At 46.0% G+C, this 24,894-nt stretch overlaps 1 protein-coding gene across 1 annotated transcript; it reads left to right on the forward strand.

Annotated features, from left to right (window-relative positions):
• Nucleotides 1–1,893: 1,893 nt before the first annotated feature.
• Nucleotides 1,894–22,979, forward strand: BNIP1 (BCL2 interacting protein 1). The gene is made up of 6 exons (XM_033180317.1): nt 1,894–2,079; nt 4,648–4,740; nt 12,028–12,119; nt 16,434–16,535; nt 17,629–17,747; nt 22,319–22,979. The coding sequence occupies exons 1-6, from the start codon at nt 1,996–1,998 to the stop codon at nt 22,513–22,515; spliced, it is 687 nt and encodes a 228-aa protein (XP_033036208.1). The 5' UTR covers nt 1,894–1,995; the 3' UTR covers nt 22,516–22,979.
• Nucleotides 22,980–24,894: the final 1,915 nt, after the last annotated feature.

Raw genomic sequence — 24,894 nt, forward strand, 5'->3', positions numbered from 1 at the left:
TTTTTAGTAGAGACGGGGTTTCACCATGTTAGCCAGGATGGTCTCGATTTCCTGACCTCGTGATCCGCCCGTCTCGGCCTCCCAAAGTGCTGGGATTACAGGCTTGAGCCACTGCGCCCGGCCTACGTCAGAATGCATATATCCTTTGACCTAGCAACTCCATTTGCTGTGGGCAAGTCATTATTCCTCTCTGCCCCGTTTTTATCTCACAGAGTTGTTGTGAGAGTTAAGCGAGACACACATGAAGCACTTAGTACAAAGTTCCTGGCACATAGGAAGTGCTCCCAAAATGTTGGCTAGTAGTAGAATAACAGAAGCTAACGGGAATTGAGATCTTACCGTATGCCACATTAGCACACTGTGCTTGGTGCTTTTCATGTATTATCTCATTTAATTATCCAATCTGTGAAGTTGGTGCTATTGATTATCACCAGTTAGCCTCTGAGGAGACTGAAGCACAGGCATGCAGTGCTGTGGACAGGATTTGAGCCCAGGCAGATGCCAAGCCCGGGATACACTGCCTATTAGGTGCAGTAGGGTGATGAATACCTTACGAGAGGGTGTGTAGAGGCCTGTAGCAACACAGACAAGCACAGAGCCCTGCTTACAACAGGTGGGAGCCATATTGATTTTTTGGGGAAAAGATGGCTTTCAGTAGAGGCTGTACCACTTTCAAGATAGGTAATCTTGCGACAGGGTTGGTTGGTTGGTATTTTAATCTACTTTCAGCTCATCTCCTGAAGTGTGATACTAGTGTAGTGCAATTTCAAGGGTGGTTGTGAGGATTAAGAGAGATGAACATTCAGGTCCTAAGCATTTAGGTCCTCACAATCTATTCTTACTGAAGTGACCCGAACAAAAGCAGATGGAGTGGGGTCGAGTAGGGGAAAAGCTTTCTAGGGAGAGGGAACACCACATTATAAGGCTACACATCCAGAAAGAGCTTGAGCAATCCAGGAAGGGCGCAGGGTGGGGTGGCTGATGACCTTGAGGACCAGCTAAGAAACTTGGATTATTTACTAACAAAAATAAAAGAGCCACCATTTGTTGAGGGTTTCCTCTGACATTTCCATCAAAACTACGTAAATCCATCAAAACTACCCCAGCAAGGTAGATTTAATAAATCCAGTTGTATACAAAAGGGAACCACCAGAAGCCATAGGAGGGCTGCATACAGGGAGGCGACTTGATCAATTTCGTGTTTTACAAAGATCCCTCAGATCATGTGTTGGAGTGATAGGAAGTACTCTACTGATTCTACTGAACTCCATACTTTAAAAAATATATTCCTGGCTAACACGGTGAAACCCCGTCTCTACTAAAAATACAAAAAATTAGCTGGGTGAGGTGGCGGGCGCCTGTAGTCCCAGCTACTCGGGAGGCTGAGGCAGGAGAATGGCCTAAACCCGGGAGGCGGAGCTTGCAGTGAGCTGAGATACGGCCACAGCACTCCAGCCTGGGCGACAGAGCGAGACTCCGTCTCAAAAAAAAAAAATAAATAAAAAATAAAAATAAAAAAAAAAATAAAAATAAAAATAAAAATATATAACATTTATCATTTTCTCTTTTACTCCACAATTTATACTCACTGTAGAAAATATTAAAAATATAAGAAAGTTTGAAGAAACAAAAAATTGTCACTTCTACTTTCCAGAGACATCTCAATTGATACTTTTCTTCCAGTCTTTTTTCTATGCAAAAAATATATAGTTATTAGAATGCCTGACAGAAGGAAGATGGAAAGAGACCACTGTGAAGCATTATTGATATTCCCTCTTCTCTTCCTCTCCATGATATTAAGGCCATACCAAGAGGAGAGGCTGATTTCCCTACACGTGTCAGGGAAAGTCCCAACTCTGCGCAGGGACCCAAGCTTGCCATTTTCGCCGGTCTCTAGGGGGCGCTGCCCCGAGACTGGGTGGGGAGGTAGAGAAGGCGGTGCGAAAACGCGTTTGAACTTGGGCCCTGCCGCCGCCCGTAACCGGCGTCTCCAACATGGCGGCTCCCCAAGATGTCCACGTCCGGATCTGTAACCAAGAGATTGTCAAATTTGACCTGGAGGTGAAGGCGCTTATTCAGGTACTGATCCCGGGACCCCTTCCGGGCTCCAGCAGCCCTAACCCAAGCTCTGCTGGTCTGTGAGCTCGGTAGTGTCATTCCCGAACTTTCCCCACTTGGTTTCCCAGGCCACTGGCTCCGCCCCATGGCCGGCTACCCGCCCTCGTCCCCATTTGGTTGTGTCCCCGTGACTGCTGGCCTTGATCCTTTTTCCGGGTGCCGCCGGATCGCCCATCTCCAGAGCACCCAACTGTTCTCCGCCCCTGACCCAGCTACTGCTTCGAGGCTCGGCTTTGCCACTTCCACTTGCAGCCTTGGTCGTCGCCCCGCCCCTGACCACCTCATAACCTACTTGCCACCCTGCTTGGTCCAGCCCTCTGACGCTGCTTCCCCACCTCTGGTAGCGCCCAGTAGGCAGCTAGCCCCGCCCCCTGCTGGCCAGCTCCCCTGGCATCCAAGGGCACCTGGCTCGGGAGGCACCAGGTGAAACGAATGTAACCTGGACGGTAGTTGTGATTTTATGCTTGAGGAAATCGAGTACGGCGCCAAGGCCTAGGTTAGAAGGCAGGCCTGGGTCAATGGCAAAACTGTGACCTGGACTGGGAAAGTCAACCTAGGAATAACACCTTAAGAGTGTTACCCCGTTTGAACAGAGAGGAAATGAGGTGTTTTCGCCTTAAGCCATTTAAGGGTAGAGGTAAAATAAACGAGTTGACGTAGACAAGAATTAGGAATGTAGACACGGTTCCATGAGTTTAGCAAAAAGAAACCAAGAGCTTTAAACTTTTTTTGTTTTGTTTTGTTTTTTGTTTTTGTTTGTTTTTGAGACGGAGTCTCGCTCTGTCGCCCGGGCTGGAGCACAGGTGGCACGATCTACTCACTGCAAGCTCCGCCTCCTGGTTTCATGGCATTCTCCTGCCTCAGCCTCCCGTATAGCTGGGACTACAGGCGCCCGCCACCACGCCCAGCTCATTTTTGTATTTTGTTTAGTAGAGACGGGGTTTCGCCGTGTTAGCCAAGATGGTCTTGATCTCCTGACCTCGTAATTTGCTCCCCTCAGCCTCCCAAAGTGCTGGGATTACAGGCGTGAGCCACTGCGCCTCGCCTAAACCTTGGTTTTTAAAGCAAATCATTTTCAACAAAGTCACTAAACATTAGATGTAGACTCAGAGTTTGTAACAAGGTGTGGCAAAAAGTGCAGGAAAGTAGGGCTCCCCAGATAAACCAGATGCAGAATAAACCAAATTAGATGCAGAATAAACAAATACGGTGCAAAGAAGTGTGATTAAATTAATAACCAGAGAAAAAGTGAAATTTGATGCAGATATTTAAAACTTCTTGGCCGGGCGCGGTGGCTCAAGCCTGTAATCCCAGCACTTTGGGAGGCCGAGACGGGCGGATCACGAGGTCAGGAGATCGAGACCATCCTGGCTAACACAGTGAAACCCCGTCTCTACTAAAAATACAAAAAAATACTAGCCGGGCGAGGTGGCGGGCGCCTGTAGTCCCAGCTACTTGGGAGGCTGAGGCAGGAGAATGGCGTAAACCTGGGAGGGGGAGCTTGCAGTGAACTGAGATCCGGCCACTGCACTCCAGTCCAGGGGACAGAGCGAGACTCCGCCTCAAAAAACAAACAAACAAAAAAAACGTCTTGAACTTCACTTCTCTGATGTATACATTACAAAACTTCTGGGCCAGTTATAGAAAAATAAACTTAGGTTTCATACAAATGAAATTACATTTTCACATAATCTAAATTGCTCAGGCACCCTTCTGTACTCTTTCTAACATTTGGGTTCTTGTGATTGCTGATGAGAAAGATTGATTATAGCTGGATGTATTACACCCTTACCGTGTTCCAGCAGCTCTGCTAAGTGCTTTACATACATACATAATCTATGATGTTCTCTGAGGTAAGTAGGGTTGTGATGAGGAAACTGAGACACAGAGAATTTAAATAACTTTCCAGGTAACTTTACACAGCTAATAAATTGCTACAGCCAGGATTCGAATCCACATGGTCTGTCTCCAGAGCCTGCTCTGAAAACTGGCACCAGTAATTCTGAATGTCCAGCAACAGATTCTAAATCTACCCTTAAACATGTTTATATAAACACTCTAACTTATCACTGACAGTTTGTAAAATCACACTGAAAAAGTTAATCTCATCATATGAGGCCAGATCTTTAAACATCCTGATCTTACAAGTTGGAAGGATCTAAGGTTCTAAAGTTATAGTATAACTTTCGCATGTCCATTCTTGTTGGGCATATAAGCTGTTTTAAGCTTTTTCATACTGGCCAGGTAATGTTTTGTTAAAATTTAGGCACTAAAAATTAGGTCAAAGCAGTTGTGTTTCTTTCTAGGCTTTTATATTAATTCAACATTAATCTAAAGAGGAATGAGAAAAATGCCAATGATAATGTTTTTGCTTGTGTTGCAGAGGTAAACAGCAAAGATCAGGATGAATTATAGTCAGTATCAGTACATTAATATTAGTTGGTCTAAACTAACTCTCTCACTGTATGGATGGTGTCATTTCATTTCATTGCCTTGAGAAAGGCCTTTCATCTGTTCAATGTCTCCTAGGATATCCGTGATTGTTCAGGACCCTTAAGTGCTCTTACTGAACTGAACACTAAAGTAAAAGAGAAATTTCAACAGTTGCGTCACAGAATACAGGTGGGTATTCTCAGAACTGAGATGCTGAGTATCTGTCAATGAAGGGGGCTCAGTCCTGGGTATATCCTCTGCTTGAGAGCCGTCTGGGTTCTTCAAACACCAGCTGATAGGAGCAGTCAACACTTAGACAGTGAGGGTGACTCTGTACTAACCTGCTCTCCAGGTAAAAATGAGAAACTTTAGCGTGCAGAACACTGCCAGCTGTGTCAACAGCTGGAACACCATTGTTCCATGGCAGGAACACCATTATCCTTGGAATGTTTGAAACCCTGGGGCTACTTCAAATACTTTCTCTTCTCTGCCGTTCTTTCTACCCTATTCATTCATTCACTACCTCAATCCATCACACTCCTGGGTTTTTTTTTTTTTTTTTTTAATGCTGTTACTCTGCTCAGCATCTTCCTTATTTCAGTAGTCACCAGTCACATCATGTACACATTCAATATGCCTGAATTCAACTATGGTATATGTGCTGTCTCAAAAAACACTAGAGGGTGACAAGTAGCAGTTTGGTTTGTTTGTTTTATTTATTTCACATTTTATTCTTATTACACTGGGCTGGGCAAAGGGTTGTGCACCACTGTATAGGTCATATTATTCTGTTGCTTTCATTTTTTTTTGAGAGGGAGTCTTGCTCTGTCGCCCAGGCTGGAGTGCAGTGGCCGGATCTCAGCTCACTGCAAGCTCTGCCTCCCAGGTTCACGCCATTCTCCTGCCTCAGCCTCCCGAGTAGCTGGGACTACAGGCACCCGCCACCTCGCCCGGCTAGTTTTTTGTATTTTTTAGTAGAGATGGGGTTTCACCGTGTTAGCCAGGATGGTCTTGATCTCATGACCTCGTGATCCGCATGTCTCGGCCTCCCAAAGTGCTGGGATTACAGGCTTGAGCCACCGCGCCCGGCCTGCTTTCATTTTTAAAAATGAAAATGAGGCCAGTAGTTTGAGAACAGCCTGGCCAACATGGCAAAACCCTATCTCTACTAAAAATGCCAAAATTAGCTGGGCATGGTGGTGTGCACCTGTAATCCCAGCTACTTGGGAGGCTGAGGCAGGAGAATCACTTGAACCCAGGAGGCAGAGGTTGAAGTGAGCTGAGATCATGCCACTGCACTCTAGCCTGGGTGACAGAGCAAGACTGTCTCAAAAACAAACCAATTTTTTTTTTTTTTTTTAATAGAGATGGAGTCTCACTGTGTTGCTTGGGCTAGTCTTAAGCTCCTGGGCTCAGGCAATCCTCCTGCCTCAGCCTCTGAAAGTGCTGGGATTACAGGCATAAGCCCAGACTGTTGTGTTGCCTTCAGACACAATTGGGATTTGGGTTCTAATTGTTTCCAAGTTCAGGATCTAGATCAGAATCAGACGACGAAGACCACTGTTTTGTGGGTCTAGAGGCTGCTGAGAAAAAGCCAGGAAACAGGTATAGAGCTGACTATGGAGGGCTCATGTTTCAAGGCTCCCATCTGGGCATCCAAGGATCCTGCATGCAGCTCATAGGTAGAGGGGCCCACAGCAGCCCCTCAAAAAGTGAACAGGAATGGCACAGGCCTAGAGCTGGAACTCAGGAGTTGGAAGGATGACTGGGTCTGCACACCTAAAAAGATGTCGTCCATCTGTATCCTGGAATCCTGTGTAGGCCCTCTCCATGAGGACAGGAACAGGGTTGGCTCCTTGGCCTCTAGTTGGCCTCATGAGTAGTCCAGTAAAAGTCCTGCAAACTTGTCATTATCTGGAGACATTCCTGCCAGCTCCTCTTCATGCCCCTCTACTTGAAACACGAGGCAGTTGCTTTATATTGTTCATGATTCTTCTTCCTCAATTCTTTAAATTTGAGATAATTACATTCTTTTAAGAAACTCTGGATCTCCTGGTCACTCCAAGTGTTGATTACTATTCTGATGGTTTTTCTGGTTTCTTGATTTCTTCTTCCTTATTTCCTGAGGGTTTCTAGTAATTTCAGTCTGATGTCTTAGGTTCTCCATTTTTATCCTGGAGTTTCCTGAGTTTTCTCCTGGGATTGTTCTCACCATCGCCACAGGACCTAATGTTGGGTTGGCAGAGAACTAGCACTTACTCTGCCCTAATGGGACCCAGGAGTGTCAGGAGGTACTCTGAGTGTGGAAACTTGCTTGCTCCTCTAGACTTCTGGAGGTCTCTTAGAAGTAGCAGTTTGAATAGTGGAGATGTTTCCACTGCTGTGCCTTCAGTGATGGTGAGGTGGGTGTCATGGATCTGCCCATCTGTATGAGTCTATTTGCATACTGCTGATAAAGACATACCTGAGACTGGGAAGAAAAAGAAGTTTAATGGACTTCTCACATGGCTTGGGAGGCCTCACGATCATGGCAGAAGGCAAAGAGGAGCAAGTCACGTCTTACATGGATGGCGGCAGGCAAAGAGAGAGCTTGTGCAGGGAAACGCCTGTTTTTAAAACCATCAGATCTCATGAGACTCATTCACTATCATGAGAATAGTGCAGGAAAGACCCACCTCTAATTCAGTCACCTCCCACCAGTTTCCTCCCATGACGTGGGAATTGTAAGAGTTACAATTCAAGATGAGATTTGGGTGGGGACACAGCCAAACCATATCACCATCCCTGGATAGATCTTGTGGCACCTGGTCTTGTGGTATTGGGGTTTTGTGTTGGGTCTTTCTTGCATTGCTATAAAGAAATACCTGAGGCTGGTAATTTATTTTAAAAAATGAGTTAAGCTGACTTATGGTTCTGTGGGCTGTATGGGAAGCATAGCAGCATCTGCTTCTGGGGAGGCTTCAAGAAGCTTCCGGTCATGGCAGAAGGCAAAGAGGGAGCAGGCATGTCACATGACAAAAGCAGGAGCAAGAGAGAGAGAGATGGAGTGAGAGCTCACTTATCACTAAGGGGATGGCTTATGCCATTGATGAGGGATCCATCCCCATGATCCAGACACCTCCCACCAGGCCCTACCTCCAACATTGGGGGTTACCATTCAGCATGAGATTTGGGCAGGGACAAATATTCAGACTATATCAGGTCTAAAGACTTGTGCTTTTTTGGCCAGCACAGTGGCTCACTCCTGTAATCCCAGCACTTTGGGAGACCAAGACAAGTGGATCACTTGAGGCCAGGAGTTCAAGACCAACCTAGTCAACATGATGAACCTCCGTCTCTGCTGAAAATACAAAAATTAGCTGGGCGTGGTGACCCGTGCCTGTAGTCCCAGCTGTTTAGGTGGCTGAGGCATGAGAATTGCTTGAACCTGGGAGTTGGAGGTTGCACTGAGCCGAGATTGTGCCACTGCACTCCAGCCTGGGTGACAGAGCAAGACCCTGTCTCAAAAAAAAAAAAAAAAAAAAATTGTGCTTTTCATATATCATGGCCCCTAAAGCCCACCAGCAACTCTATTTTTGCTTAACAGAGGTAGACAGTCTGTTCTAAAGCAGGTAGAAAAGCTGGCCAGGTGGACCTCTGAGAAACAGTATGTCTGTGTCCTGTGTATTGCCAACCTAAGAGATTTTCAAGAGCAATTTTGAAAATGTGCAATTTTTGCTATTGGAGTTAATTATAGAATTTCAGCAGCATCACCATACCTAGCTGACCTCTTCCTGCCTCCATCTTCAGTACTGATATAATCATCTTAATTTTTTATTTTTGATGTTCCTTTTACATGTTTTATATATGTGTCTGTATCTGTAAATATCAACATTCAGTGAAAAGTCTCAGTTATGCCCCAGTTTTGTTTTCTGTTCCCCTCTTCCAAACAGGTAGTCACTTTTGTTACTTATATATCACTCCAGAGTTTCTCTACTCAAATATTTAAAAAGATAAATTTCTTTTCTTTTTTTCTTTTTTTTTTGAGATGGACTCTCACTCTGTCGCCCAGGCTAGAGTGCAGTGGTGCGATCTCGGGTCACTGCAAGCTCCGGATTCATGCCATTCTCCTGCCTCAGCCTCCTGAGTAACTGGGATTACAGGTGCATGCCACCACGCCTGGCTAATTTTTCAGATTTTTAGTAGAGACGGGGTTTCACTGTGTTAGCCAAGCTGGTCTCGATCTCCTGACCTTGTGATCCGCCCGCCTCAGCCTCCCAAAGTTCTGGGATTACAGGCGTGAGCCACCGCGCCTGGCCATTAAGTATAATTTTATTATACGTACATTGGAAATCTTTCCATTTCAGTAATTAGAGACTGTCCTCATTTTTCTTTTTCTTTTTCTTTTTTTTTTTTTGAGACAGGGTCTTGGGCTGTCACCCAGTCCAGAGTGCAGTGGTACAATCTCAGCTCACCACAGCCTTGACTTCCCAGGCTCAAGCGATTTTCCTCCTGCCTCAGTCCCCCAAATAGCTGGGACTGCAGCTACCCCACCCCCACCCCCCCACCCCCCCAGCTAATTTGTGTATTTTTTATAAAGATAGGGTTTTGCCATGTTGCTCAGGCTGGAGTTGGACTCCTGGACTTGAGCAGTTGCCCACCGTGGCCTCCCAAAGTGCTGGGATTACAGGCGTGAGTCACCGTTCTTGGCCTCTCGTTCTTTTCTAAATAGCTGTCATTTTTTTTTTTTTTTAGTCAGTTCTCTATCAAAGGGCATTCATTTGAACTGCTTCCACTTTTTTTTTAAGCTAACTTATTCCTTGACAGACTTTTCTTCAACTCAGCATGACTTCAACTCTCCAACTATACCTGTTACCTTCAGTATGAGTATTTTTATGTTCTTTTTAAATATCTGGGTGCTCACCCAGTGTTTATTTCCTTCACTAATTAAAATGACCTCACGAATATGTTTACATTTACATGTTTATGATGGCATCTAGTAGGGACCTAATAAGCACATGGCCAGTAAATGAATAACCCCATCCCAGTTTTAATCTGCATTTCTTAAGTATTTACATACTCTTTTTATACCTGGAAATAAATACAAGATTCCTGTTTGTTTGCTATTTTTAGCTTTTATTTGAATGTCTTTTTTGTGTGTTTCAAACAAGATTGTGTGATACTAGAGAACTGGCCTCATATCCTCAAAATTGTGTGTTTGGCGCATGGTAAGTCTTGGGCATTGACTGTGTATAAGTATCTGTGTGTTTGTCTTTGTACTTATAGCTCTCAAACTGGAATTTGAGAACTACTCGACCGCGCCATTCCTTTCTCCTGAACTATCACTGATTCTCTTTGACAGAACTTCCGGGCAATCTTTCATGAGTAAATTGTGCATTTCTCCCCCTTTTTAATCTCTCCCTTTTTCCTATGCATTCATTCTTCCATTCAGTGACTCAGTGCCCCGGGCACAAGGAATATATGTAGTGAATAATGCGAGATAAAGCTCTGCTTATTCATAAAATTTACATTTTTTTTTGAGATGGAGTCTTGTTCTGTTGCCCAGGCTGGAGTGCAGTGGCATGATCTCGGCTCACTGCAATCTCCGCCTCCCGGGTCCACGCCATTCTTCTGCCTTAGCCTCCCGAGTAGCTGGGACTATAGGCGCCTGCCACCACGCCTGGCTAATTTCTTTTTGTATTTTTAGTGGAGACAGGGTTTCACTGTGTTAGCCAGGATGGTCTCAATCTCCTGACCTCCTGATCCCACCCGCCTCGGCCTCCCAAAGTGCTGGGGTTATAGGCATGAGCCTCACACCCGGCCTGTATAATTTGCATTCTAATAGGAAATACAGATTTTAAACAAATAATTATGAAAATAATTGATGACATTTGCAAAACTTTTCCAATTCACAGTTGATTATTTCTTTTACTCTCTACCTCAGCAATATTTGGGGGCATAAATTGAAAGTCATCTCTGAGCTATTGAAATGGTGGATACACAAACTTGTTCCAAACCAGCATGTGCAAATTGATACATAAATAAGTAAATTAGTATAATTGAGCAAATACATTGATATTTCAGATCAATAGCATGATTGAAGCTAGAACTTGTTTTAATTTGTAAACCAAAAAATGTGAATGGTGTAATGCTATCTTTAATTATAGTCCCTCTGATGGTTCTCTTATCTGAAGTTCTTGGGGTTTAATACTTCTGGGTATGTCTGCTGACCCTCACTTATGGTAGGTTATTTCCTTGGTGCTTGGTTATTTTGGACTGTGAGCACTCATCTTCAGCAGACCTTATCTGAGGGACTTTGTGCAGCTGAGTCGAGGCCAAGTCTCTACAGAGGTTTTTGCATTAGCTTCCCGCCAGGTCTCCTGGGATGATCACAAGTCTGAGAACACTTTTTTTTTTTTTTTGAGATGGAGTCTCTATCTGTTGCCCAGGCTGGAGTGCAGTGGTGCAGTCTCAGCTCACTGCAAGCTCCGCCTCCGGGATTCACGCCATTCTCTTGCCTCAGCCTCCCGAGTAGCTGGGACTACAGGTGCCCACCACCACGCCCGGCTAATTTTTTGTTTTTTTAGTTGAGATGGGGTTCCACCGTGTTAGCCAGGATGGTCTCAATCTCCTGCCCTCATGATCTGCCCACCTTAGCCTCCCAAATTGCTGGGATTACAGGCGTGAGCCACCATGCCCAACCGAGAACACTTTTTTTGTTAATTTTTCTTCATGGAGTTTCACGAACCACTCAGGGAAGATAAATTGAACCCTAGATCAGTGGGAGGAGCAGCTCCCTGGTTGGTTATAAATTCTCAGGGGAGATATTTTTTAACCCCTCTATTTGGAACTCATAGCAAAAAAAAGGCAGGCATCCATGTTTTCACTCTGTGCTGGTAGATGCACATTTTTCTAGACTATTTTCCTGTGTCTATAACCTTTCGTGGGTTTTGGATTTGTGGTGATCTCAGTTCATCTTCCCATCCTCAGCCTCAGATGGCCCAAGGCTTCATTTTTCTGTCCCTACATGAGCTCTCAAACCTTCAAGTGCTCAAACTGCCTATTACTCGTCTTTAATGAAATAGGCACAGAAATTGTGAGTATCTGGAAATGAACAGCAGTTTGATATTTTAATGATATCTAAGTGTGGGATCAGTGTGCTTGTATTTCGTCATTGTTTTTCTTTTCGTTTTGGGCCTGCCCTTGGTGACAGGAGCAGCAGCTCTGACGCCAGGGTAGCCGTGCATACTCCCAGGCTGACTGTTCCAGCTGTTGTTCCCTTCTCACTTTTGGGCCATAGGGGTTTTCCTTACTTTCTTGGAGACTTAGCTATGGATTTAAAAGGATGTGTGTTATATGTTACCTAGCATTCTGAGGTGTTCTGTTTTAAAGGGTGCTTCAAGTGCTATTGTATGCTCTTGGCAGAAATAGAAATGCTCTTCTGTTTTCATGTTGACTTTTGAAATCATTTTAACATGGAGTTATTTTTCCTCAAAGGACCTGGAGCAGTTGGCTAAAGAGCAAGACAAAGAGTCAGAGAAACAACTTCTACTCCAGGAAGTGGAGAATCACAAAAAGCAGATGCTCAGGTAGGCAGGGCCTGCCCTCGCCAGCAGCCTCTGCTGGCTCACTTGTTCCCTATGAGCCTTGCACGTGTATTTGCCTGACTTACTGGTGTTTTTTTTTTTGAGGGACAGTGTCGCGCTCCATGACCCAGGCTGGAGTGCAGTGGTCTGATCTTGGCTCACTCTGCCCTCTGCCTCCCAAGTTCAAGCAAGTCTTCTGCCTCAGCCTCCTGAGTAGCTGGGATTACAGGCACCCGCCATCACCCCTGGCTAATTTTTGTATTTTTAGTAGAGACAGAGTTTAGCTATGTTGGCCAGGCTGGTCTCTAACACTGGCTTCATGTGATTCACCCACCTCAGCCTCCCGAAGTGCTGGGATTACAGGTGTGAGCCACCCCACCCGGCCAATTGCGTCAGTTGCACACGGGTGGAATGTTCTCTCCTAATCAGTAATTCTCAAGTCGGGGCGAGTGGGGAAGGGATAAATAGGGCCTATCTGAGCAGGTGGAGCTGTGCATAGTTTACAAAAGCATATTTAACATTATACTGTATTGTGTATTTTTAACCAAAAAATATGATTGCTTTTGTAATACAGGGTCATTTTTTTATCTAAGGATAATTGGTACCAGAAAAAAATCTACAGAAAGAAAACTTGCTTAAGGTGGACCACAATTTAGAAGGTTTTGAGTGGGATGCTATCTAAAAAAAAAAGAAAAAGAAAAAAGCAACAAAAACCGTAAATTAAACAAAATTGAGATCAAAAGATAAAACCAACATTGAGGTTGTAATTGCAGGTGTGTGCTAATCCTTGATTATATAATTATAGCTATATGCCATTTCTTGTTATTGAATTGGGAGAGGTTTAACTTTTCCGATGAAATTGTCAGACAACATGAAACAGTATCTTTCCCTTCACATTTGACTTTTGTAGCAATCATAAAGAGGGTTTTTCCAAATATCTTTGAGGTATTCAAATCATTCTCTCTCTTTTTTAAAAATTTATTTTTGGCCGGGTGTGGTGGCTCATGCCTGGAATCCCAGCACTTTGGGAGGCAGAGGTGGGCAGATCACGAGGTCAGGAGTTCAAGACCAGCTTGACCAACATGGTGAAACCCTGTCTCTATTAAAAATACAAAAATTAGCTAGGCGTGGTGGTGGGCACCTGTAATCCCAGCTACTCAGGAGGCTGAGGCAGGAGAATTGCTTGAACCCGGGAGGCAGAGGTTGCAGTGAGCTGAGATCGCCACACTCCAGCCTGGGTGACAGAGTGAGACACCATCTTAAAAAAAAAAAAATTTATTTTAAAAAAATTTAATTTTAGAAATGAGGTCCCGCTGTGTTGCGCAGTCTGGAGTACAGTCATAGCTGACTGCAGCCTCGAACTCCTAGGCTCAAGCGATCCTCTCACCTCAGCTTCCCAAGTAGTTGGGACTACAGGCACACTCCACTGTGCCTGGCTAGATCATTCTCTTTTGAAACCCCTGCTAAGTCGTCATTCATATGGGTTTTCTCTTTGTCTCTTGTTCACTGGTCTGCCTCTGCCAGATCTGTATTTGTGGCTTTGCGTCTGATTTGAGCAATTTACCAGCATCATCTTCCCTGAAAGCAGCTGTGTATGTAATAGTCAGCTGTCAGGAGGACACCGATTGGCAAAAACACAGGCACGGGGAGGCCAGTTAAGCAGAGGGGGGGCTTTATGAGTGGTGGGCAGTGATCCAGGGCTTGGCTGTTTCGCGATTACTTTATGTTATGATGGCTTTTGCTTTTCTGAGCCACCAAGCCTACTCAGATTATAAACACTGAGTACAGAGAAGCCCTTGTATAAAGTATAGTAAGTTATGCCAGACACGCTCAGCTTAGCATGGGTTTTAAAGCTGGGAATGGCCATCCACAATGTGGCATTACAGGCCAGAAAAGAGAAAGCTGTCAATGTATACTTTGGGGCTGGGTACAGTAGCTTACACCTATAATCTCAGCACTTTGGGGGCCGAGGCAGGAGGACTGCTTGAGCCCAGGAGTTTAAGACCATCTTGGGCAACAAAGCAAGACCCCATCTATTAAAAAAAAAATTAGCTGGGGGCATGGTGATGTGTGCCTATAGTCTCAACTACTTGGGAGGCCAAGGCAGGAGGGCAGTGGGCTTGGGAGGTCAAGGCTACAGTGAGCCGTGATCATTCTGCTGCACTCTAGCCCTAGGAGACAGAACGAGACCCTGTCTCTTTTCTTTTTTTTTTGAGACAGAGTCTTGCTCTGTCGCCCAGGTCGGAGTGCAGTGGTACAGTCTCAGCTCACTGCAAGCTCTGCCTCCCGGGTTCACGCCATTCTCCTGCCTCAGCCTCCTGAGTAGCTGGGACTACAGGCGCCCGCCACCACGCCCAGCTATTTTTTTTGTATTTTTAGTAGAGACGGGGTTTCACCGTGTTAGCCAGGATGGTCTTGATCTCCTGACCTCGTGATCCGCCCGCCTCGGCCTCCCAAAGTGCTGGGATTAGAGGTGTGAGCCACCGTGCCTGGCTGACCCTGTCTCAAAAAAAAAAAAAAAAAAAAAAAAAAAAAAACAAGGGAAAAAAAAAACTTTGGCAGTTGAAACAGTAGTTGTGCTTGCTTGGGTCATCATGCTTGTCACACTATACAGTGAGTATCTGTTTGCTTGTCTTTTTCCCAAATGAATGTGCAGTGGTAGAGGAGAGGTACAGACCCCTCATTCATCTCTGGATCCCAGGGCCCTGCAGAACCCCCTTGCAAACTGTTTCAGATGTAATGGATTCTTTAAAGTGGCAGGTGTGAAATGGTGGAGGAGGTGCTCATTAAGACCTTCAGCATAGAGGTGCTATTAGAAAACCACCCTGTCAGTTCACGTACTCTGTGTTTTGAGTTTTGAGTATTTCCAGAGATTATCACGATTGGTTTGAGCTGGCTGCATAAGAGTTCTGAAGTATGAGTTTGATTCTTAGACTCAATTAGCTTTTTCATAGTCTATCAACAACTGTCACTTTTCTTTTTTTTTTTTTTTTTTTTGAGGTGGAGTCTCACTGTCATTGCCCAGATTGGAGTGCAATGGTACGATCTTGGCTCACTGCAACCTCTGCCTCCCAGGTTCAAGTGGTTCTCCTGCCTCAGCCTCCCGAGTAACTGGAATTACAGGCACTTGCCATCATGTCCAGCTAATTTTTGCGTTTTTAGTAGAGACAGGGTTTTACCATGTTGGCCAGGCTGGTCTTGAACTCCTGACCTCAAGTGAGTCACCCGCCTTGGCCTCTCAAAGTGGGATTACAGGCGTCAGCCACTGCGCCCAGTCAACTGTCATATTTCTAACTCCAGGAAGCTAGCTGTTCACCAACTTTCCGTTATCACCCACAAGTTAGCACAAGTGACGGATGTAGATCAGCTATGTCAGTCAGGGCTCTGCTAATCCATCATGTTTCTGTTGTTCATGACTGGTCTGTAGTACGGAAAGAACAACAAACCTTGAAGAAATATTTTGAAAGATTGGCTTCTTGTTTTTTTTTTTTTTTTTTCTTGAGACAAGGTCTTACTCTGTCACCCAGGCTAGAGTATAGTGGTACCATCATGGCTCACTACAACCTCTACTTCCCAGGCTCAGGTGATCTTCCCTCCTCTGCCTCCTGGGTAACTGGGACTACAGGCATGCACCACCACCATGCCTGGCTAATTTTTTGTATTTTTAGTAGAGATGGGGTTTCTCCATGTTGCCCAGGCTGGTCGTCTGGAACTCCTGGGCTCAAGCAATCCACCCACCTTGGCCTCCCAAAGTGCTATGATTACAGGTGTGAACCACTGTGCCTGGCCACCATTTTTCATTTCCTACAAACTATATTAACTCAGCAGCTGAAGGGCCAGAAATGGTTGTTCAAGATACTGGAGATGAGTAAGTCATGGTTCTCAAGGGATGGCACCAACTAATGCACAGGCCATAGCAGTACAGTCTTAGAGGCAACAGGACAGAAGAAGAGCCTCTGTGCCTAGATGGGAAGTTTGGATGTCTCCCTGAGTCCAGCCATTGTGGAGCTGTGCACAGAGGAGTGCCATGTTCACAGCCCCTTGGGCTGACAGTGGTAGAGGGACAGCTACAGAGCCTCCCCGTGATGGCCTTCAGGGTCTGGTCAAGGGGTATCAGGACCTGAGCAAGAACAGTTGCTGGGGGACCAGGGGGAGGAAGTGGCAGGAGTTGGGATGGGCTCTGAAGGCTGTGCCTGGTGGCCTTCTCCCATGGTGGCCTTCCCCCTGGTGGCCTTTGTTGGTAGGAAGTGCTGTGAATTGAACTGACTTATGGCCTGGTGGAGTGGACACACTCACACATGAACCTTCCAATTCCAGCAATCAGACCTCATGGAGGAAAGCTAATCTCACCTGCAAAATTGCAATCGACAATCTAGAGAAAGCAGAACTTCTTCAGGGAGGAGATCTCTTAAGGCAAAGGTACTTATTCTTTTATTTTTCTGAGCTCTGATAAAAATGGATAACAATTGGCAAGGTGTACAACCCACTGTAGGAAACCCCCTCTTGTTTTCAGCTTGGTGTTTAATTTGATTGTGTAAGTAATTTTTTTTAAGTTTGAAAGAAATGCATACTTATTTGTAGTAAATTGGTAAAGTATGAATTACAAAATTAAAATATCAATTTTTTTTTCCTGAGACAAAGTCTCGCTCTTATAGCCCAGGCTGAAGTGCAGTGGCGCCATCTTGGCTCACTGCAACCTCTGCCTCCCAGGTTCAAGCGATTCTCCTGCCTCAGCCTCCCGAGTAGCTGGGATTACAGTTGCGCGCGACTGCACCCAGCTAATTTTTTGTATTTTTAGTAGAGATGTGGTTTCACCATGTTGGCCCGGCTGGTCTTGAACTCCTGACCTCAGGTGATCCACCCACCTCAGCCTCCCAAAGTGCTAGGATTACAGGCGTGAGCCACCGTGCCCAGCCGAAAATATCGAATCTTATTACTCATAAACATTTTGGTATATTCCCTCCCTCATTTTTACTTCTTCTACATTTCTTACAAAGTCAAAATTGTACCATACATAAAATTCATATTCTGCTGTTTCAGCACAAGAGTTGCTCATTTAAAAAAAAACAAAAACTTTTTAAGCCTAATTCTGACAGTACATAGTATGTAGATTGTATGTTAATACAATCGCCTGTGTGTGTTTGCATTTCTAATGTTTGAGGAGTGTAAGTAATACACCAGGGTACGTCTTAGAACATAAGGCTTTACCTGCGTTTTGGATGTCTCCTTTGGTGGGATTTCCAGGGATGAGATGATTGAGTCAAAGGATTGAACATTACCAAGGCTCCTAAATTGGCAAATTGCTTTACAGAAGGCAGCACTGGTTTATGTTCCTACTAGCAGTCCACAGGGGCGTGGGTCTCGGCATACCCTTTCCAGCATTGAATGTGATCATTTAAAATATATATACTAATTGGATAGGTAAAACATGAGATCTCATTTGGATATGGGGCCTTCTTGCAGGGAGGCTTTTGTTGACATTCCTCCCCTTTCTCTTCCTCTGAACTTTTAGGAAAACCACCAAAGAGAGCCTGGCCCAGACATCCAGTACCATCACTGAGAGCCTCATGGGGATTAGCAGGATGATGGCCCAGCAGGTCCAGCAGAGCGAGGAGGCCATGCAGTCTCTAGGTAAAGCCGGGCCTGGAGCAGAAAGCTTTTCCCAGAGACACTGCTCTAGGGCCCTTGTCCCAGCACCTCCACTCTGGGCTCCTCCACCACAGCCCACATGAAGTTCACTGACTTGGGTGGCTTCTCCCTCATGAGATGACTTGACACCGTGGTCTTATCCAGAGTGGGATGTGCTGCTCGTATTTCTCTTTTTTTTTTTTTTTTTTTTTTTTTGAGATAGAGTTTGTCTCTTGTTGCCCAGGCTGGAGTTCAAGCAATTCTCCTGCCTCAGCCTCCCGAGTAGCTGGGATTACAGGCATGTGCCACCACGCCTGGCTAATTCTGTATTTTTAGTAGAGACAGGGTTTCTCCATGTTGGTCAGGCTGGTCTCGAACTCTCGACCTCAGGTGATCTGCCCGCCTCAGCCTCCCAAAGTGCTGGGATTACAGGCATGAGATACTGCGCCCGGCCCATATTCTATTTACTAGAAGACCCCACACCCCCATCAATGTTTCCTCAGGGGGAGCATTTGCAGGGGCCCATGTGAAAAGCAGAGGTCCCCAGCCCCTCTCCTAGAGAGGGTGTTGGCAGGGCTGGGTAAGGGGCCTGGGAGCCTGATTTTCAGTGAGGGCTCTGGGGACCCATATGGCCTGGCAAGTTTGGGAATCGTTGCTTCAAGAGATGTTTGGTGAATCGCCTGCTAGTAGGACTGCTAGGACCTCAGTTTACAATGATACTCCCCAATGTTATTTTTCCTATGAGTTCCTTTTAAAAGATGTGAATCACAGGCTACAGGAGAGACTGCTTGAGGCCATCTGGTTTCCTCCAATAGTTTTCCCAGAGTGTCTCCTCTGTGACGCAGAAGAACATCAGCCCTCCCCAGAGTCCTTCAGTATAAGACAACAGAAAAAGGGTGTTTAGTCCTTGAAACACTTTTGGGAAATTGCACACATGGACAAAAGTAGAAAGCATGGTATCTTGAATCCCCTGAGCCCATTACCCCAGCCAGTGTCCTTTCAGTTCTACCCTCAGCCCATCCCCCATCTGGATTATTTTGAAGGAAATCCCAGACATCGTCCATAAATATCTCAGTACAGCTGTCTAAAAGATAAGGGACTCTTTGGGGAAAAAGCAGAAACAACCCCGTAACTACAATACCGTGATCACCCCTAGAAATTATAATTTTGAACCACTTTTTTTTTCAGTGTGCCAAAGAGGCAGAAGCAAAAGGATAGCAAGCAGGTGACCCCAAGGTCACTCCTTGGGTTTGCAACTTACCTGAACATTTGGGCTCGGAACCAGCCAGGGGCTTCCTCTCAGTGTGTGCTTGGAGAGAGAGGGAGCAAGGAGACAACTTGGCCTCTGAGTCCAGGGCTTTTTTTTTTTTTTTTTGAGACGGAGCCTCGCTCTGTCACCCAGGCTGGAGTGTAGGAGTGTAGTGGCGCCAGTGGCGCCATCTCGGCTCGCTGCAAGCTCTGCCTCCCGGGTTCATGCCATTCTCCTGCCTCAGCCTCCCGAGTAGCTGGGACCACAGGCACCACCACCACTCCCGGCTAATTTTTCGTATTTTTAGTAGCGACGGGATTTCACTGTGTTAGCCAGGACGGTCTCCATCTCCTGACCTCGTGATCCGCCTGCCTGGGCCTCCCAAAGTGCTGGGATTACAGGCATGAGTCACTGCGCCCAGCCGAGTCCAGGGCTTTTATGCTGTGGTGTGGCGACAAGACACCCCCTGCTAAGAGTGGGAAGGAGACACAAATGCTGGTGGCTTCTGGGGTGTTGAGAGGGTCCCAGTGTTCTCGGGGCCCATTTCGTAGAAGCGATAGCTATTGAAGAAAAGAGAAGAATACAGTTCTTAACCCCTTCCTTATGCCTCACAAATTCAGCTTGATTTAAAAGCCTACTAGGACCATAATTTTGAAACAAAAAGCTCATTAGGAATATGGTGTCTGGAATTTGCTGTACAATTGCAGGAGTTGGGAGTTGTGGGAGAGGGGGGACAGGATTTCAGAGGTTGGTGGTCCTTAGTTATGGGTGGTGGACACATGACATTTCATGATATCATGCTGTCTACTTTGTGATGGTTCGAAATTCTCCATAATAATAAAGTTTAAAAAGAAAGGCCTATTAGTTTTTTACATAGCAAGATCTCAGGGTTTTGAAATTGCAGCAGGCAGGCATGGAGAAAGTGGGCAGAGAAGGATTCCTGTTCTGTGTTTGTTTTTCTCCTTTTATCTGTCATTTTCAAAACGCTGCTATGTTTCCTCTGATAATTTATCTTATTTACTTATTAGCTTTTAATTTTGTGAAAAGGTAACACATACAACATAGAGAAGGATAAAAACTCTAGCCCAGGACTGCCAGCAGAAATGTAACAGGAGCCACATATGGAACTTTAAATTTTCTTTTTTTTTTTTTTTTTTGAGACGGAGTCTCGCTCTGCCGCCCAGGCTGGAGTGCAGTGGCCGGGTCTCAGCTCACTGCAAGCTCCGCCTCCTGGGTTTACGCCATTCTCCTGCCTCAGCCTCCCAAGCAGCTGGGACTACAGGCGCCCGCCATGTCGCCCGGCTAGTTTTTTGTATTTTTTAGTAGAGACGGGGTTTCACCATGTTAGCCAGGATGGTCTCGATCTCCTGACCTCGTGATCCGCCCGTCTCGGCCTCCCAAAGTGCTGGGATTACAGGCTTGAGCCACCGCGTCCAGCCGGAACTTTAAATTTTCTAGTAGGCACATTTTAAAAAGTAAAAAGAAACATAAGAAATTAATTTTAATAAGATAGTTTATTTAATCCATTATGTAAAATATTGTAATTTCAACATACAACTAATATTAAAAATTATTGAGATATTTTACATTCCTTTTTCTCTTTTTTTTTTTTTTTTGAGACGGAGTCTCGCTCTGTCGCCCAGGCTGGAGTGCAGTGGCGCAATCTCAGCTCACTGCAAGCTCCGCCTCCCAGGTTCACGCCATTCTCCTGCCTCAGCCTCCCGAGTGGCTGGGACTACAGGCGCCCGCCACCACGCCTGGCTAATTTTTTGTATTTTTAGTAGAGACGGGGTTTCACCATGTTAGCCAGGATGGTCTCGATCTCCTGACCTCGTGATCTGCCCGCCTCAGTCTCCCAAAGTGCTGGAATCACAGGCATGAGCCACTGCACCTGGCCCTTTTTCTCATATTAAGTCTTTGAAACATTGTGGATTTTGGCCAGGCACAGTGGCTCACACCTGTAATCACAGCACTTTGGGAGGCCAAGGCGGGTGGATCACCTGAGGTCAGGAGTTCGAGACCAGCCTGGCCAACATGGAGAAACCCCGTCTCTACTAAAAATATAGAAAGAAAATTAGCTGGGCGTGTGGTGCATGCCTGTAATCCCAGCTACTCGGGAGGCTGAGGCAGGAGAATCATTTGAACCCGGGAGGTGGAGGTTGTGATGAACCAAGATCATGCCACTACACTGCAGCCTGGATGACAGAGTGAGACTGCATCTCAAAAACAAACAGACAAACAAACAAAAAAACGTTTTGTGGATTTGACACTCACTGACATCTCCATTTGGATTAGCCATGTTTTTATATGCACAGCAGCCTTGCATGTCTAGGGGCTGCCATATTGGCCAGCACAGCTCTGGGCAGTACAAAAGGGACACAGAAAAGATCACTCTCTGTTCTGACCTCCAGCTGACCCCTACCTGCCAGCCCTCTGGTCCACTTCCCAGAGGCAACCACTGTTACCAGTGTCTTTTTAAAAAAATATTTTGTGATCCCCCAAGCTTTTGTAACTTAAGCAAATGAAATACTATTTTATCTCCCTGTTTCTTACCTAAATGGAAACATTTCACAGGTGTTCCTTTACACTTTCCCTTTTCACTCAACGTATTCTATTCAGTGGCTGTTCTGATGATGCCTCACTCTGTTTTGTGAGAGAACCTCGCCAGGTACACTTTCTACCCTCAGCATCAGGCCCAGATACCCATACTCAGAAATACATCTGACTCTGGGCACAATGATCCCTTAAGGGATATTGGCCTCTTCTTAGGTGTCACCTTCTTAAAGCTACAGCCAGTGTCCCTGGACTGAGGCACTGGCATGTGTGAGGGCTTAAGGCAGAGCCTGGCACACCTTGCCCTTTTGAGATCCTGCAAAGAGCCAGTCTGGCCAGCAAATGTCCTAGAGGCCACACCTCACAGGTGGAAGGTTCTGGTGTCTTGGGCTGCTGCCCCAACACAGACCTCACAGTGCCCGCCCAAGATCCTTGGGTTGGTTTTGTGGCTGGTGGTTCCCCTGAACAGCGTCCATCTGCTTCAGAGAGCTGAGGAGGTGGCTGCGTGAGCAAGCCTCTTTGCCCTTCTCCCTGGTGACATTTCATGTTCAAGTACTCCCAAACAAAGCACCTCACTCTCTGGAGCTGATGGGACCTGGGGAGGAGCCTTTCCTTGTCCACTCCTTGGCTGGTCTCCACATGCTTTGATTCCAGCTCAGAGGAACTCGCTGGAGAATGCTGGTTTTTATCAGCGTCCCAGCCAGCATCGTGAGGTCTTTGGGTCTTGAGCTGCGGTCTCTCTGAGTTCGGCCTCCTTCCTCTCTTGTTTCAGTCACTTCTTCACGAACGATCCTGGATGCAAATGAAGAATTTAAGTCCATGTCAGGGACCATCCAGCTGGGCCGGAAGCTTATCACAAAATACAATCGCCGGGAGCTGACGGATAAGCTTCTCATCTTCCTTGCGCTGGCTCTGTTTCTTGCTACGGTCCTCTATATCGTGAAAAAGCGGCTCTTTCCGTTTTTGTGAGATCCCAAAGGTGCCAGTTCTGGCCCTTTCAGCTCCTGTTTCAGGATCCTGGTTCCTGAGCTCTAGGCTGCCAAGCTGAGCCACACACCCCTCCATTTGTGCCAGTTGCCTGCAGGTTGGATGGAACATAGTGCCCCACTTTTCTGCAAGTGGCTGGCTTGTAAAGGATGAACAGAGCCATGGGAGGCAGGCCTGTCATTGGGATGCCGCCCTGGGGACATAGGAACTGCCTCCTTCCCCCATCGTGCACTATGGGCGGCCGCGGCCACTGTGTGAGGCACTTAAAGTCCAGCCTCCAGGACCCGATGCCTCTCTGTCTCCCTCTCCCACGGGGCCCTTAAATGCCAGATCTGGTGGAGTGAAGAGAGAAGAGGTAGGAAGAAAGGTGATGAAAACTCCTGGTCATTCCTTGAATAAACTTGATTTTATTTAATAGAATAAAATGTATTAGATTTTGTAAGATAGCCCTCTGGGAATGTGTGTTCCTCTTTCCTTTTTTCTTTTTCTTTTTTTTTTCTTTTGAGATGGAGACTTACTCTGTCGCCCAGGCAGGAGTGCAATGGTGCAATCCTGGCTCACTGCAGCCTCTGCCTCCAGAGTTCAAGAGATTCTCTTGCCTCAGCCCCCCCAAGTAGCCGGGATTACAGGCATGCACCACCACACCCTGCTAATTTTTGTATTTTTATAGTAGAGATAGGGTTTCTCCATGTTGGCCAGGCTGATCTCAAACACCTGACCTCAGGTAACCCACCCGTCTTGGCCTTGCAAAGTGCTGGGATTATAGGTGTGAGCCACCAAGCCCGGCCCTCTTTTCTTGATGTCTGGATTTCTAGGACATGAACTTAAATTATTTATTCATTCATTCAACAAAGAATTATCATTATTATTTTCTTTCTGTCCCCACCCAACAACAAGGAACTATTAAATAGCTGCCACACGCAGGGTGTTACAGACACTGCTGAACATTACAAATACATTGGTAAAACAGACGTGGTTCCTCCCTCAAGGAGGAACAGAAGGAGGCACAGACATAAAATCTTCCAGACTATCAGGAAGGAGGGTCCAACAGCCCCTGTTCAACCAGGTGTGGTGACTGATACCTCTAATCCCAACATTTTGGGAGGCTGAGGCAGGATGATCACTTGAGCCTAGGAGTTCAAGACCAGCTGGGCAACATAGCAAGACCCTGTCTGTATTAAAAAACAAAACAAAAAAACAGAAACAGAACAGAAAACAGCCCTTGTTGGAAGTGGCTCATACCAACATCTGAAAAGGTTGAGAGATGCCTTTCTCTACCACAGCAGCCTGGCCAGGCCTGGGGGTGTGCAGTGATTCGGGCTGGCACATGCCTTTCTCTCTGATGTCCAGAGCTAAGTATAACCAAGGAGGGAGAAGCTGGTGAGAAGCTGAGACTGTGTGAGCCTGAGTTCTGTCCAGACCAGAGGGAGAGGGCCCAGGCTAGGCCAGCCCTAGAGGTGCTGTGTCTTTTGTGTTACAAGCCTGGCTGACCTCAAGCTTGAAATCCCAGCCTCCCCCACTATTTATAGCCCCAGAGGACTTGGGAGGGGCAGTGTGGAGGCTGAAGGGAAAGTGGAAAGAACATGGACTTTGACCCTTGGCTCAAACACTTGGTTTTGAGATTTGGCTCCACTGCTAATGGACCGCAGGACCATTGGCAAGTTACCTTATGTTGCTAAACCTCAGTCTTCCCATCTGTAAAATGGAGATCATCCATATGGGTCCTCATAGAGTCAACTTGAGAATCCAAAGAGAATATAAAGCAGCAAGTGTAGCTAGCTGTCTTCAGACCAGGCCTGCCATGGCGTTTCTAAATGCTGCCACCCCCAGGGCCCTGGGCACTGAGATTTCCTGCAGCTGACAGCAGAGGTGCTTCAGGAAAAGCTGGGCCAGGCACCAGCATTCTGTTAGAGGTGTTTGAGCAGAGGATGTCAAGAGTTACGGCCTCAGTTATAAAGTGGCAGATCATCATGGCACCAAGTTATAAAAACCTAGCTGCACATCTCAGACTAGCTTCATGAGTGGATTCCAAATACACACATGCACACACGCAAGCACAGATATTTTGTAGGCTGTATATCATCAAACAATTCCTGGCCCCAAAAGACATTCGCTGCAGATTGTGCACACATGTGTCTTATTTATAGTCAAATTAAAGCTGAGAATAAAGCACAGATGGGAAATTCCCACTCAGATTCCAGCTGTAAGTGCAGCAGATGGATGTTATCAAGTTAGGATTTTCTTGTCTTAACATTTTTCCTTACTGCTTCCCACTAATTGTCAACATCCTCCTCACAATATGGAATTGCATGGGCTCTGTATGCCCTAAAAATGCTCCCTTTGACACTGTATTCCTCTTTT

The sequence above is a fragment of the Trachypithecus francoisi genome, unplaced genomic scaffold (assembly GCF_009764315.1).
Source record: "Trachypithecus francoisi isolate TF-2019V2 unplaced genomic scaffold, Tfra_2.0 Lachesis_group2, whole genome shotgun sequence".
NCBI lineage: Eukaryota > Metazoa > Chordata > Mammalia > Primates > Cercopithecidae > Trachypithecus > Trachypithecus francoisi.

Coding starts and splice junctions, on each gene's coding strand:
- BNIP1 (XM_033180317.1), top strand. CDS start 1,996: ATGGCGGCTCCCCAAGATGTCCACGTCCGGATCTGTAACCAAGAGATT. Junction 4,741..12,027: donor AGTTGCGTCACAGAATACAG/GTGGGTATTCTC, acceptor TTTTCCTCAAAG/GACCTGGAGCAGTTGGCTAA. Junction 12,120..16,433: donor CACAAAAAGCAGATGCTCAG/GTAGGCAGGGCC, acceptor TTCCAATTCCAG/CAATCAGACCTCATGGAGGA.